Source organism: Lathyrus oleraceus, chromosome 1 (assembly GCF_024323335.1).
Source record: "Lathyrus oleraceus cultivar Zhongwan6 chromosome 1, CAAS_Psat_ZW6_1.0, whole genome shotgun sequence".
In the NCBI taxonomy this organism is placed as follows: domain Eukaryota; kingdom Viridiplantae; phylum Streptophyta; class Magnoliopsida; order Fabales; family Fabaceae; genus Lathyrus; species Lathyrus oleraceus.
This window is the reverse complement of record NC_066579.1, coordinates 151,311,395-151,326,970: the sequence shown is the minus strand read 5'-3', so window position 1 is coordinate 151,326,970 and position 15,576 is coordinate 151,311,395. Positions and strand designations below refer to the sequence as shown.

General features: G+C 33.0%; 2 protein-coding genes and 1 pseudogene across 3 annotated transcripts; 2 read left to right on the top strand and 1 right to left on the bottom strand.

Moving 5' to 3' along the window:
• Positions 1 to 1,318: 1,318 nt before the first annotated feature.
• On the bottom strand, positions 1,319 to 3,163 carry LOC127115549 (GPI-anchored protein LLG1). Its single transcript, XM_051047066.1, has 3 exons — positions 3,018 to 3,163; positions 2,653 to 2,709; positions 1,319 to 1,765 (listed from the first exon to the last, which is right to left on the bottom strand). Exons 1-3 carry the CDS (start codon positions 3,097 to 3,099, stop codon positions 1,413 to 1,415), a joined length of 492 nt encoding a protein of 163 aa, XP_050903023.1. The 5' UTR covers positions 3,100 to 3,163; the 3' UTR covers positions 1,319 to 1,412.
• Positions 3,164 to 5,360: 2,197 nt separating this feature from the next.
• On the top strand, positions 5,361 to 7,866 carry LOC127123312 (uncharacterized). Of its 2 annotated transcripts, none has more exons than XM_051053543.1 (5): positions 5,361 to 5,509; positions 5,754 to 5,964; positions 6,311 to 6,486; positions 6,565 to 6,856; positions 7,435 to 7,866. In XM_051053543.1, the coding sequence occupies exons 1-5, from the start codon at positions 5,449 to 5,451 to the stop codon at positions 7,490 to 7,492; spliced, it is 798 nt and encodes a 265-aa protein (XP_050909500.1). In that variant the 5' UTR covers positions 5,361 to 5,448; the 3' UTR covers positions 7,493 to 7,866. The 2 variants fall into 2 exon arrangements, with proteins under 2 accessions (XP_050909500.1, XP_050909506.1); XM_051053549.1 differs by having other exon boundaries at positions 5,388 to 5,540.
• A 184-nt stretch (positions 7,867 to 8,050) lies between these two features.
• Positions 8,051 to 10,010, top strand: LOC127096536 (uncharacterized; annotated as a pseudogene).
• The last annotated feature ends 5,566 nt before the right edge of the window (positions 10,011 to 15,576 follow it).

The window sequence follows — 15,576 nt, the reverse complement described above, 5'->3', positions numbered from 1 at the left end:
GTTCTATCGAGGGAGGTAGGTAAAGTATTAGATGGAAGATCTTAGTAAGGTCTTCATGGAGAATCTGAGAGATGATTCCTCCTAGGAGCTGAAGGTTTGGTGAGAAGGCTGAAGATCAAAGTTTGATGTCTAATGAATTTGTTTCTGATATATTGTCATTTGTCTATTTTAGTTAAGACATCGATATGAGGTATTTGTTGTTAAATATTATGTACCTTAATGTAATACATTTTTAGATGTCATTTAATTAATGTTGTTTCAGTGCCAAAATTTTAATACTTTACGTTAGAGCTGTCAAAATGAGTTAGCCCATATGAACCGGCCTGCCAGACCCGAAAAATCATAGGGCTTGGACCTTAAAATTAGAGTCCATATTTTTCAGGACTTTTTTAGCTCAGACCTAAAAAGCCCGCTATCCATTAGGGTTAACCCATATGGACCGTGGGTAACCCATTAGGCACACATCACTATAAATTTTAAAAAATTATAATAATACTTATATTGTCTTACTCTGAAATAACACATTGTTTTTTATCACCTCACTAAATTATATCTTTATTCTATTCAATCTTTCTTTTTTAAATATTATACATTAATATAATCAACACTCTTTTTTCCTATTCTATTAATTTATATTATGTTAACTATTCGAGTATTATTTATACAACTTAGATATGTATTATATTTAAAAACACATTATAGTATTTATAAAGGATAATATACTACTTAAAAATGTATTATGTTTAAAATAATATAATTTTTTATTTTATTTATAATAAACATTATGATATTTTTATTTTTATTTTTTATTAAAAAAATACTCGTTTAGGATCGGATAGTCCAAAGCCCATCTAGGACCGGATTCGGGTGGTAGTTTTCAAACCCATATTATAAATGGGTTTTTTTTTGTCCAACCCTAAAAAATCCCAGACCATCAGAATCAACCCGTTTAAAATCGGATAGCCTATTTTAACAACTCTATTTTACGTAATATGGTTCTAGATAGTATTTCGTGAGATGTTACGATAACCTCACATATTAATTATTATAAACTTAAAATATTAAATGATTAATGAATATTTTTTAAATTAAAGGATTAAAATAAACTTTGGAAAGTATTAAAGCGTCAATAAAGCATTGTAAACTATTCATAAAAATTAGATAAAACTACAATCTTTCTACAATCAATCAATGTTTGATTTTAGGGAATCTACTTTCTGAATCCACACCTTATACTTTGTAACATAATCAAGTACACATAAAAACAAAAACATGAACAACTATAAAAATTAATAATTAATATACTTTTGTTGCTTCTTCTTAAAATGAAAATTCTCCACCATCACACATGAAAGGTGCATCTCACTCACACTTTTACAATAAATCTTTTTCTTTCTTCACATTTTTTGTCTTCAAAACAAATGGAAAACAAATCCAACAAAACCAATAATTGAAACCATTGTCATGGAGTGAGGAGCAGCCACAAGAACACTACTAGAAGTACTATTCTTAACATCTGAACATTCAAGACCTAATTGTCCTTCTTTGCACTCATTAGCAAATAATCCAGGTGGGTATTTTCCATAAAGATTTATGTAACTAAACATAACTTCAGCACAATTTGTTGTCATGTCATTAATGTTATCAGCAAATGGACAAGCAAATTCTTTTAATGCATCACAACAAATCTTTGGACGGTATTGTGGTCCTTTACATTGACTTGTTAGGATTGTGAAGTTCTTGTTCTCAAAATCAACCGTGCAAGCTGCACAATTAAAATAACCGAGCTGTTATGTTTGTTAATGAATTGAATTTATTATACAAATAATTTTAGAATCGAACTAAACTAAACAGAAATCGAACCCGAACCTAAAAAACAGAAAATACCAAAAAAAGTTTAATATTTTTATAAAAATAAATGGAGAAGAAAAGTATAGCGATCCGTTCTTTATCAAATCGATAGTTTTGATCCGATTTTGTTCTAGTTAAATTGAAATAGTTCAAATTAGTTAGGTTTCATTGATCATTTACTATGATTTGGTTCGATTTGGTTTTTTGATTGATATGTATCATGAATGACCCTAATTATGCTATATTTAAAATTAAAGTATTGAGAAGATTAAATATAACACAAAAGTCGATTTTGCCTAATTTTCTTCATGTGTGTGTTTAGTACTATGACGAATTTGTTGAAATCATAATGTTACTCTACATTGCCGTTTTTAGGGCATGCAAGACTTACTATCGTACAAGATTTCAAATTTGTCACAACTAATCTATGACTGATTCAGGCAATATAAAAGATTTCTATCAGTTAAAATGTGGTTAAATAAAATTTCTGTTTATTTTCCCATAATTAAACTATTTCACACAAAGTCTAAAAAAAATTGAAATGATTTTGTTAGAATTTTAAAATATAGTTTTTTTTCTTCAAAAAAATCACGGTGGTATAGTGATATCATCGAATTCACAGTCATGAAAATAAAGACCAAATTATAATCATATTACTGATGAAATGAGATTGTCATATTATAATTAGTAAAAATTATGATCAATAGAACCAATATAATTTAGGATACTTTGCTAATTTTTTATTGACATTTGAATTGAAAGGAAATAAAAAAAAGACATGCATAACAAGTTGTTAATTACCTTTCTTAGTTTGTAAGAGGGAACGACCCGTGGATGCACCAGAATCAAATATGTCATCTGTGTCAAAACAATTTGAAGCAAAATTAAATCAATCTTAATAAATTTTATTATCTATTTATTCATGATTTATCATATGCCACATTATCTATGAAACACATATACGCAAAACACAACTTCGACACAGACATTGACGATATCAATTTTTTTATATTTTAAAAATGAATAAACTAAACATAATCACAGGTATCAATGCATATGTTCAGCTCGAACACAGACACAAAAATGTTTTTTTAGAGGTATAGGTGCTACATAACATATTATTTCTATTATTAAAAAATGGTTTAAGATGAAAAAAATTAATGTACATGATAGGAATGGAGAAGATGTGACCAATGTAGCTAAGAGGAAAAAATAGAGAATGGAAGAGAAGAAGGTATATGAACCCATTTTCTCTTTCACTCTCACAACTTTTTGTTATTAAATTTCCTTTATTCCTTTGAAGAGGTGTTTCTTTTCCTTTTTTTTGTTCTTGGTTTTGGAGACATTGCAAGAATTGTGGTGGAAATGAAATTGGATTGTTTGTTATATTTGACAATGTTTCAATGGCTCTCCGCATGTTAAATTAGTTTTAGTAGTTATTAATTTGGTAATGTCACAACCACAAAATATAGTTATGTTCCCTGTATATGTAGTATTTTTTTGGACAAAAATATAAAATATATTGGAAGTTATTCATAAGTGAATTAAAAATATATATATTGAAATATTTACTAATGAGTAATGATATTAAGGATTAGAGTTTGAGAAAAAAACATTTAAGGGTGAGGATTTTTATATTCAATTTTATACACACTCTTTTAGTTTTAAGCAATTGTGAGAGGTAAGATATACATCCCTTAAATTTTTATATTTATAGTAGTGATGGTTATGTACATAAGTAGTGTTTCATGATAGTGAAAAAGAGAGAATTATTGTAGTTAAATATGGATTTGGAGTACTTAAAAGTGAATACACCATCTAATGGATCTATTAGAGTTCAAATCAATGGAAATTTCTATATAATAAGGATATTCTAGGTCTCCAATGAAGAAAAACTTGAAAATAATTCCTCTTATTAGTGTTACGGGTGATTCCGAAGTTCTAAATATCCAATAAAGAAAACTGATCAAAACAAAAAGATGAGGATGATTTTTATTCGAGAGAGGATAATTCATACCCGAATGACTCTAATGAGGAAAATTGTCGTAAGTATGAAAAGTTTAGGAAATAGTAAGAAATATGAGCTTAAGATGGGCATTGAATATATATATTTTTTAGAATTTAAAGATGGTGTGATTGAGTGATCAATATTAAATGAAGGTTATGTCTATATTATCAAATGTGATGGATTGATGAATAATATTTTAAATTTTTTAAATATTTTAATACAAATTTTTTAATTTCTATGGATTTACTACGTGGAATTTGTTAGAAGTGGTAACGTGCTAAACGTTCAGAATGTAAGAGATTTTGATATTATATATTTATAATTTTTTTTAAGGTATTCAGAGTATGAATCACCTTTTATATAAACCAAACATTTCTTTCATTTTTAATCGATGTGGGTTTAACCACTCATACTTGAATTCCAATAATCTACTTCACAAGTATGAGTGACTTACATCACTAGCCTTACATCACTAGCCTTGATCTATATTAAGATTTCACTTCCGCTCCTCCATCGAGGCTAACCATGACTCTGATACTATTTGTTGAGAAGTCTAGGGAGTGTTGTATGCGTCAATGGATTAAACAAGAGACATTGACACCACATATTCATCCAAAATATTAAGAAAATAAGAGTGTGAGTCACATCTCTAATAAACTTAACATTTCTTTTATTTCTAATCGATGTAAAACTTAACCACTCTTAATTACCTCGGAGATTTTGGTCTTACATAACTAAGAGTCTTTTTTATTAATTTTCAAAATTTGAAACTAATTGGATCTTAGCATGGCGTAATGACTAAGTTGCATAATTATTTGAATCATTAGTGGCTTCTTTTTAATTCATTTGGATTTTATTCGCTTTAAGTGTAGTTTTTTGACACACTAGATAGTTATGCAGATTAATTGTATTTTTTTAAATATAAAGGTAACATTATAAAAATATATCCAATATACATTGTCTCAAATGATATGTTCACAACTATACATTCGATACTTTAAAAAATAGAACTATTAATGAAAAATGAAATAAATATAATGATTTAGAAAGAGGGGAACTCAATCTATTGAAATTTAGGAAATCGAGATTTATTGAAATTTAAAAAGAAAGAAAGAATAAATATATGAAGGTGATCGAGTGTAGAAAAAAATATAATTTGATTTGTATATAAAAAATATGAAAATACGAATTTTCACTGTTTCTCTTCCAATTGTTTATTAAAATAATTGTTTGTTAAAATAAAAAGATTTTTAAAAAGATGAGAGAAAAGGAAAATAAAAATTGAATTATAAAATTGTGATTTGCATTAAATGTAATTCTATGTGTTTTATAATATATTATGCTTTTTATATATATGCGATTAAACCCTAAATCCAAAAGTATACAATCTATATAAAATATACAAAAATACAAAATTACAACTTTTAAACCGGTTCGTTACATTTCCAATCCAATAGCTGAATCAAACCGGCCATCTTAGTGTTCCCGGTTGGACCGGTCCAAACGGGTTTTGAAACACCGAAACAAACACAAGGTACATACAAACTGTGAAACAAACTCAAAAGGATACAAAACGGTGTCTGTTGTAGATGATGATACAAGGACGGTTTCTTCTCAACACTCCCTTCTTGCCCAATTTCTTCTTTCGAGGTGCAGTTTAGAGTTTAGTCACACAACCACTGTTAGTCTCTTTTTCTCCTTCTTTTTCTTTTGAACATTTAATCAAACAGTTGGTGGGTCATCAAATTAACCAAAAATGTTTACTTTATATGGTATTGTGTTTTTGGTGGTCAAATTTGAACCAATTTTAATTCTACATGTTGAATTTTGAGATTGTTAAACCAATTGTTGTGTGATAGTACTACTGACTGAACTAATGGCACTGATGTTTCAGGAAGTTTGAAACAGAATCAAAGGATTAGAAGGCGTTTCTCCAAAAACATGGCTTGGAGTATGGAAAGATGTGATTTGGGTCTTGATGTTAAGATTGGAGTGGTTCATCCTGCGACAGATGCTTATGCTGTTGAGGCAGTTCAAGCTTTGAAAGCTGGGAAGGTTATTGCAGTTCCTACTGATACATTATATGGATTTGCTTGTGATGCTTGGTATGCTATTTTCATGTAACCTTGAAATCCTTCATGTTTTGTTTTTGTGAGTCTCACTTGTATATGTTTAACCACTTTCTAAAATCTCATCCGCACCGCACATTTTCCTTATATTAGACCTCTTTAGCACCAACACCTCTGTGTCATACACCGACACCGACACTTGTGATTACTATCAATTTATTCATTTTTTCAAATTATTACTGATGTGATGTGACAATGTCGGGGTCTGTGTCTGGTGTCCGTGTTCGTGTCAGTGCTTCATAGATTTAGACTTATTATTATTCACTTGTTTTTATGAATGATTAGTAATTACCTCTTGTCTTTTGTCGGGGCTTGTTGGCAGCCTGTTGGAAGCAGTTAACAGGATTTATGAGATTAAAGGCCGTAAACATACAAGTCCGCTAGCTATTTGTGTTAGTGACGTATCAGACATAGACCGTTTTGCTCTAACCGATCATTTACCTCATGGTCTGCTTGATTCTCTTTTACCTGGGCCTGTCACAGTTGTACTAAAACGAGGTTTGTATGTCACACTTGTCTTTGCGTGTGAGTTCATGTGTAATGGAAAATGAATTTTTATATGCTTGAATATTACAGGAGAATCAAGTGCTCTTGAACGATCTTTGAACCCGGGATTTGATAGTATAGGAGTTAGAGTTCCTGATTGCAATTTCATTAGGCTCATTGCCCGTGGTTCAGGAACTGCCCTGGCCCTTACCAGTGCGAACCCAAGTGGACAACCAAGTAGTGTTTGCATCAAAGATTTTGAAAAACTATGGGAACATTGTGCTTCTGTTTATGATGGTGGTACGCTTCCATCCGGCCGTGCAGGTTCAACCGTTGTGGATCTCAGTACACCACACAAATACAAGATTCTTAGACCTGGAAGGTATCTTGGCTGAACTTATTTTTGCTGTGTTGTTTAAAGGATGGACTATACTATTATGTCAGATGCAGATGCTAAAATATATTTTTTACATAATCTTGTTTATTTAATATAGGATGAAAGTTGTGGGATTTTTATGTTCTAATACTTACCATAGATGTCTAAAAAAAATTATACTAGATTGATCTTCCACTCTGGTGTTATGAAACAGTATTATAAAAATGGAACCGGACACCACCACGAACATTGGTCATAATTTGAAAAAATGAAATTAATTGAATAAAGCCACACTTTTCGGTGTTAGACAACACACACACATTCAATATGAAGTGTTGTGTTACATAGCTTAGGTGACCTTACCTCTGAAAAAAAATGTATATTAAACACAATCATCATAATTTTGAAGCCGTTGAAGTAATAAAATGGGTCAAAACTACATGTGAGCTGCATGTTAGATAATTAAGGTTACTTGTTTGAAAGAAACCAGTTCTTTGATTACTATGTACTGCATTTGATATTTTATGAATTTTATGTCACTTAAAAGCTCATTGATTGTGTTCTTGTTCACTTGGTATTTGCAGCGCGAAGGAAGAGACAGTTGCCATATTGGAGAAGCATGGTTTCATTGAGACGGTGTAACCCCTGAAATTAGTTGTAATCCATTTGTAGTTCCACGTTCTAGGCGTAAATTTTCACTTCCAAAAACCAATTCTTTCGCTTGGATATGCGAGAATATTATCTCCCAGCTTACTTTTTTCTTTAACTGCGTATAAGTTATGCCACAGAATCTCTGGGGCGCCAAAACTTACACTTGGCATTGTTGGAAATACTCACTTGCTGTCTAAGTTGCATTAGGCTTTGTGGCTTTATGTTGTGTTATAAAAGCTCATATATTATGTAATACTGAAATCAGGCTCTTCTGAGACCTATCATGCTTCAAAGTAATACTGATAATTATCTCAGTTTATGAAAATTATATAAATGGGAAACTGAAAAACTTTCTCACTGGTTCATTTGTGCATTTGTTCTTTACTGTTGATAAGATACATTATGACCATGCTAGATTATAAATTGGTGGACTGCTGCTGCATTTGTAACATGTTAGATACATAAGGCAATCACTAGATATCGCTGCTTAATCATGTTATCTTGTGCATCATGCATTACGTCATTTGATAGTGTAGAGTTAGAGATGTAAACATGCCGCGTTCGGGCGAATCCAACCACATCAATCTATAGTACAAAATCAACAAGACTCAAATCAAAGTTGAATTTATATTTGTATGCTTCTCATGACTAAGCTAGTGGCTGCAGAACTTATTGTATAGAGTAGGGAATTTAATCTTTTGTTACTAATTTACTACACATCTACATGAGACTACAATGAACAGTTTATGAATATAGCTTTTCTTTCTATGGAATTTCTGTTTGTTTATTAGTACGGATGAATATGTCAGCACTTCAAAACCCGAAGGCTTTTTGGCTTTATTATTATTAATTTTGGCTTGTGTGAGACAATGATTTTGTTTTTGGTCGAAGTGAGAGACAAGATTGAGGAATTGTGTTTGTTGGTTTGTCTTAGAGTTTGATTACTGATGTATAGTAGTTTCTCTTAGAGCATTTTCTGATGACTTTTCGCTCGGTCGATGCTCCAACAAATTATTCTCCTGGTTCTGCAACATCAAAAGGCAAATCATCCTTAAGAAACATCCTACCAAAATCGAGCTTCGGGTATAGGACACCGGCTGATATTGAAAAAGCGAATGCACCAACTCTGAAAGTTTCCGTTTCATTGCCACTTAGTAAAATATTTACTCCTAGGATGAAAAGAGCTTCATCATTGGCATTAGAAGAAATTGGACATTCAAACCCAGTTTCTGAGTGTTGGTGGTGGTTCTCTGAGTGTAAGAATTAAGATGCTTTCAATTTCTCCTATAAAAATATTAGTGTTACCGCCATTTTAACCTGTTAGTTTCTTTTGCAGGAAAAAGAGATTTGACGTAAGATAGCGCGTTCTCTTTCAATGCTGCCAACAACAACAAGGGCAAAAGTCTAAGGAGGTTGGATTCATTTTTTTCATGTCGTTCATTCTACTCCTCGAGTAAAGGAAGGAAATTAACTGTTGAGCATGCCTCAGACAAAAGATACTGTCATAATATATATCTTATTATTAACACTTGCACCTGCTTTCATGAAAAGTGGAAGAATTTTATTTTCAAAATGCTTTCTTGGTTCGGAAATCGAAGATGCTGATGATGGTGAAGATATAGCTGAAGAAGAGGCACTGTGTAAAATTTGTCTGGTTGAATTATGTGAAGGAGGTGAGACATTCAAAGTTGGAATGTAGCTGCAAAGGTGAACTTGCTTTGGCTCACCAAGAATGTGCTGTAAAATGGTTTAGTAAAGGGTAATAAGACTTGTGATGTCTGCAAAGAGGATGTTAGACGCCTTCCTGTCACTCTATTACGCATCCAAAGCGTTCGAAATAGTATTACTGGAGCAAGTAGATCTCAGCTCAAAGATGTAAACGGGTTCAGGCTCATCTATCTTTGTATGTTAAAGGTGGTTTTGGATTGTGTGCATGTGCACTATGACTGCACATAGTTAGCCACATCTGGACCATCTGATCACGATCAGACGTCTAGATATGGTTGAGGCATGCCTGGGATCACAAGGTTGTGATTGCACACTTTTGTTTTCTTGAGCAACTGTTGGTAAGAATAACAACCCTCTATCCATGAACCGTCAAATTTGCAATTTACTTAATAATAATAATTTTTTTAGAAGTCTTTTACTCAAAATAGTTTCCATCTTTCTAAAAAAGCATTTAAAAATGAATACTAAAATAGCTTCTGACTTTCTCCTTTTTGCAGATTACAAAAATGGGAACTGGTGCAGTTGCCATCTCTCTTCCATTTTCCTGTGTACTAGGTCTGCTCTCCTCCATGACATCGTCAACCATGGGCAGGTTTGCATAAAATTGATAAATATCATCAATATACTTTTCGGTAAGAACTCATCATCAATTTTGAGTTAATAATGGTTGGTCAGCCAAAATTTAATTGGTCAAGTGTGTAATAGATTCACACCCTTACATACATTCGAGTCATATTTCAATTCAATTCTGAATTGAATCCAATTGACATGAACTTTTTCATCTTCATATGTGCAATTATTATTACGTCATCTTCATCAATTTTTTCTTATTCAAGTTATGCAATTACACAATATCTAATAAAAAATGATGAAGGTGGTGTTGTGGAGGTGGCCAACTTAGAGAAGAGAGAAACTTTGTGAAAAAATGATGAGGTTTAGATATTATAAACTTAAACGAATCTAATTATGTGTTATTAAAAGTGCTATAATCTAACTATTATGTAACATTTTTAACCTTAAATTGATAAAATAAATTATCTTGTTAATAATTTTTATTGACACATGAATAAATTATTTTCTGACCTACATATTGATTCAATCATTTAAAAAATATTACAAATTGATTTTTTTTCACCACCAGTATCCTGCTCATTGGACCGTCTAATTTGGTTTGGAAGTCAGTTCTGACAATAAGTAGTTCCATTGGACCGTCTAATTTGGTTTGGAAGTCAGTTCTGACAATAAGTAGTTCCATTGGACCGTCTAATTTGGTTTGGAAGTCAGTTCTGACAATAAGTAGTTCTAGTCCATTTTCCATCGCAGTTGCGGGAGAGATCGAACCGTGGTTCTCCTTATGAAGTTCAGCATCAATTCCCACTGGACCAACTAACTAATGATTACAAGTTGAAATTTTTGATATACAAGATATATGAATCATTTGTTTAAATTTTAGCAATAGATAGAATCTATTAAAATTTAAAGAGATGAAGTTTTGTCTGGTTCCTTTAAAATCAATGGTAGTATATTTTTTTAGTTGATGAATAAAATATGAGAATTTGGGTATTTAAATAACTTCTTTTATATGATTATTGGATGATATTGATCTTTTAATAAAAAGTTGTTGAGATATTGTAATATTGCAACATTCTATTAGACATAACAGGTCTTGTCGCACACGAGTATGCTTTAACATACGTGTTATGGCCCGGTCATAGGCTCAAAAAGTCAGTGTCCAAATCAATGTCGATCCATTCTAAATGACGCAAGGTATAAAAGGCATCTCACAAGAAATCCAAGGGACTTTTTTTCTTTCTGATATCCACTTTTACTACATTTGTCTTGAATTCTGAATTGACTTGGACGTTGGAGTACTAACCTTGTAGGTCCACCCCCGCGTCGTCGTATTGGAGATCATCGCAACCAGTTCAGGATTTCTCACAATCAGCATACATTAATTCTGATTCTAGAAAAAAACATTGGCTCCGTTTGTGGGAATCGACTCCTAATTCCTGCGAAATTCCACGAGTAGATCATCTTAAGTCCAAAAATTGATCTTTATCAGAAGCGTCAGAGATGGAAACAGTAACTCCATTCGCCACGCCAAAGAAATTCGTCAAATCTTTTGATTCAGCAGTACACCAATTATCGTTAACCATGAGATCCATAGTGCATCAACATCCAATTTAGATTTTCCATCATAGTGCCTTTCCCGAACTACAATTGCGGTCAAACAACGAAGCGAAGATCGACTGGAGATAGGATTCCTAGATCAAAAAAAGATCAATAAAATTTTGAACTTCGACCTGCCACTAATCTTAGCAGCCACCATCGCAGATTATACTCTAACATGATTCCTCGTAGATGACAAAAGCTCTTGAAACATTTTATACACCGAAACTTTAGAGCAATTATCCCTCCAGTAACCATATTGGAATATGTGTTGCGCTAGAGATCTGTTGGCCTTCAACGATTCAATAACTCACTCTTACAGAATGATAAATCTGACACTGGCATTGGGGGAAGAAGTGCGTGAGAGAAATGTAACCCTCAGTTTCCTTGTGATTTTGTGTAGAAGGGCCTTTAAGGGTATCTTGGAGAGATCCTTCTTGGAAAAACTAGATGCGGTAGCACCCCTGGTCCACCTAAAGATAACATATCATGATATGGAAGGAAAGTAGACCGTTATCAGCGACAACATTGAAAAAGTGAAGTGTATCAAATAAATAAGCCTTAAGAACATTCTTGCTTCGTCCGCAGTAACAAAGGAAAGTCTTGAGAATGTCAATATGTTCGACATGAACGCACACAAATATGATGGTAGGCCTGTTCCAAACGGTGAGTTTGAGGCTATCCAGCTCGACGACAATCACATCCGATTGGTGAAGATAAGATCTAGGATTCCCTTTGACGTAAGATTAAATAACATTTTGCCTTGGCGGAGCACCCCCAATCAAATGGGAAAGTGGAAGCAGCCAATCAGGGTGCTATTTAGAGGTCTAAAGCAAAGACTGAAGGAGGTTAGGGGTAACTAGGCCGACGAACTACCATACGTCTTGTGGGCTTATCGTAAAACTCCATAGTTAACTACTAGGGAAACTCCCTTCCTACTTACATATGGCATTGAAGTGGTCATTACACTGGAAATTGAAGAGCTAAGTTGAAGGACAACTAACCCTTTGACGGCGGAAGAAAATAATAGACCGATCAGAGAAGGGGTTAACCTTTAAGAAGAAAAAATGATGTTAGCCTCTTTCACCAGCGTCATTGTCAAGCAAGCCACAACCTCCAAATACAACCAGGGTGCCCAACCAAGAGAATTTCAGGCAGGAGACTTGGTACCGCAAGGAGTTGACATAGGAGGGAAGAATGCCCGAGATGGTAAGCTTGCGGAAAATTAGGATGGACCGACCAAAACCGGAAAGGGCCTACATCTTGGAATCCCTTGTTGGAGAACAAATACCAAGGACTTGGAACGTTGCCAAATTAAAATGCTATTACAGTTAAAATGAATGTGTATCTATTTATTCCGCTATTTTCCATTGAGATATTGATAAATCAAATTAGGTTTCTGTTATCGTTTCTTTTGCATTCTTTTATGTCCTTATCACTTTTTAGGATACACGAAGCATGAAAGACTAAGCATATTTTTGCGCAGATGGCGGAGCCCCCTCAAAAATAGCCCCTCTAAGGGCGTAGGAAGTGGAGCCCATAGTCATCCACCTCGATCCGAGTCATAACTCAGGGGAAGGGATGATGATCCTATCCTTGGTCGGGAACAGTCCTCTATGACGTGGATCAAACATCCAACCACAATAGCAAAGTTATGACCACATCTCGCCAATCTTCACCAAGGGAATAGGCACCAAAAGCAAATGGCACACATAGTAGTGAAATCTAAACACAACAAATAAACACTAAAATTTAAAGGAGACGTGAAAGGTCTGGAGATTAGGAACAAGTAACTCTAGCTGACTTATAACATTCTTGAAGATTGTTTCCTCCAATCTGTCATTGAAAAAGATCAAGCAATTATTTGTCTAAACTGGCCCGCTCCTTCTAGAATGCCTCAAGCTTCCTAGAATAAGCAGTTTTCTCTTCCTCAAGCTCTGTCACGACCATCTGGCACCTGAAGACGAGGCCTTAAACATAAGCTTCGCTTCATGGGAACCTTTCTCCCCCTTTTCAAGTAAGGCTTCGAGTTCAACCACATGACCGACCAAGGTGACTGGAGACCAATCCAACTTAACATCCTCCAAGAAAGGAGACATTTGATGGTCAAAGATTGGATCATAAAAATAAGATAAATTGAAAATTCATATGTATATAAGCTTAAGGTGCTCAAAATATTTTCATATAAACCATTCTATGTTTCTTAAACCTTCATGCATGATTTTCATTCAAAGCACATCTTTTAAAAATAACTTTCTTTTTGTCTTTTTGTAAATTATGGCAGATGGAAAGTTTCGTACTTTACAAACTTTTGAACCAATATTTAAATTTGAATTTAATCAGTTTTTCTTTTGTAAATTATCGCATCTGAAACGACCATAATCACCCTTTCAGAATGTTGAAGCGGTAAAGCGACAAGCAAAAATTAAGTTTGAAAGAATTCCGGGTTTTATCGTCTCCACAAGAATCAGTGCGAGGGAAAGAATGCCTTTCAACGGTCTCTACGTCTCTAAGATTGGGTTTGAATGGTTTGAAAGTAAAATGCAAAAAGAAAAATATATGAACAAAAATAAATGCATTCTTCGGAGTCGAGAGAACTCGTCAGAAATTGAATTTCACCCACCCATCTAATATGCAAATCTACCAATAATTTGTACAAAATCTAAAGCACTTATCAATATCATCACGTAACGCTCACATCAGTGTCCATGTCAACAACATCGGCGAGACTTCTACCGTATTGTCTAATCGACGATCTCTCATCCTATCAAACAACACAAAACATTAAGAATTGACACCCAATGTGAATATTAGACCTAAATCCATGTCTAGATTTTAGAATCTAATAGATATTTCATCTTAGATCGATTTTGAACCGTATATGTCTATAGCAATCCAAACCCATTAAGATAAATATTGAAATCAAAGATAACATCGATAAAGATTTGTAAAAGAGATCATATACAACGTCATGATTAATAAATATACATATTATCAAAGTAAACTTACATACAATTCCAACAATAAAGGTACAAATAGAAGAATGAAGATGAACAAGCATCCACAACGATTTCCCAACGATAGAAGCAAACCCAACTCCGGACCTTTAAGATTGCAACCCCTAATGTTATTTTTAAGCCTATCTACTCAAACAAATGTTGGTGATGGATTGGGAGCAAAAAATACCCAAACCATGATCCTAGAAATGAAAAAAACATGAAAATATAGTGTGTTGGAAAGTGAAATCGCGCTTTCGGTAGCAAATCCCACTAAGCGCGCTCTGTTGCAATGCGAAAAATCATAATCTTATTTTTGCCATAGCTTGAGAACCGTAACTCCGATTTACACACGATCATAAGTGTTAGAAAGCTTATTCAATGCTCTATATTACAATGACTAAATATAATTACTTGAATACCTACAAAAATGAGATAAAAAATAATCAAACTCAATGATAATTACATAATAACACAATATTTACACTAATACGTAAACTATACACAATGTACACAAAACTTGGGATTATTAATAAAAAACAAATGAATTAAGTTGATGAGTGCTAATTATTTCACACTCAAAATATCAATAATTTATCACTCGTCAAACTCTCCCCAACTTAGACTTGTTTGTCCTTAAACAAGAATCAATCAACTCAAAGAAACAAAAGCAATTATCAAAAAATCATGCTCAATAAGTCTTTACAAATGGAAAACAAATGTATGGTACAAATATCAAAAGTACACGCAAGGCAATGCTTACCACTAAACTACAATGATACAATGACTATGAAACAAATTCTAAGTACAAAACACATGTCAAACACCTAAAAGCAATACATGTTCAAGAATGAATCACACCTAACACATAAATTCATTAAGGGATGAAAAACAAATATGAGGGACAAACTCACACAGAACAATTTTGCTAACATAAATTCAAATTATGCATTCATCTAAAAAACTCATATTGTAAGTATAAAAGCAAAATTCACAAGGGCTTTAAAGGGTTGTAATGTGGCTTGGATAACAAATAATTGTTTTTCTCAAGGTAAATGAAACAAAAACTTTACTTAATCCAATGAAAATGATCACTTCTCATTTTCTCAAGCATTCATAAATTGTCTTCATCCTTTTCTCTTTTCCAAATTGCTACACCAATCCACACAACTTATTAGCACA

What these genes read in the sequence shown, in the direction of transcription:
- LOC127115549 (XM_051047066.1), bottom strand. Translation starts at nt 3,099, where the DNA reads ATGGGTTCATATACCTTCTTCTCTTCCATTCTCTATTTTTTCCTCTTA. An exon ending in ATCTTCTCCATTCCTATCAT is followed by an intron (nt 2,710 to 3,017) that starts GTACATTAATTT and finishes GTTTTGACACAG; the next exon opens with ATGACATATTTGATTCTGGT. An exon ending in CCTCTTACAAACTAAGAAAG is followed by an intron (nt 1,766 to 2,652) that starts GTAATTAACAAC and finishes TTAATTGTGCAG; the next exon opens with CTTGCACGGTTGATTTTGAG.
- LOC127123312 (XM_051053543.1), top strand. Translation starts at nt 5,449, where the DNA reads ATGATGATACAAGGACGGTTTCTTCTCAACACTCCCTTCTTGCCCAAT. An exon ending in GCCCAATTTCTTCTTTCGAG is followed by an intron (nt 5,510 to 5,753) that starts GTGCAGTTTAGA and finishes CTGATGTTTCAG; the next exon opens with GAAGTTTGAAACAGAATCAA. An exon ending in CACAGTTGTACTAAAACGAG is followed by an intron (nt 6,487 to 6,564) that starts GTTTGTATGTCA and finishes TGAATATTACAG; the next exon opens with GAGAATCAAGTGCTCTTGAA.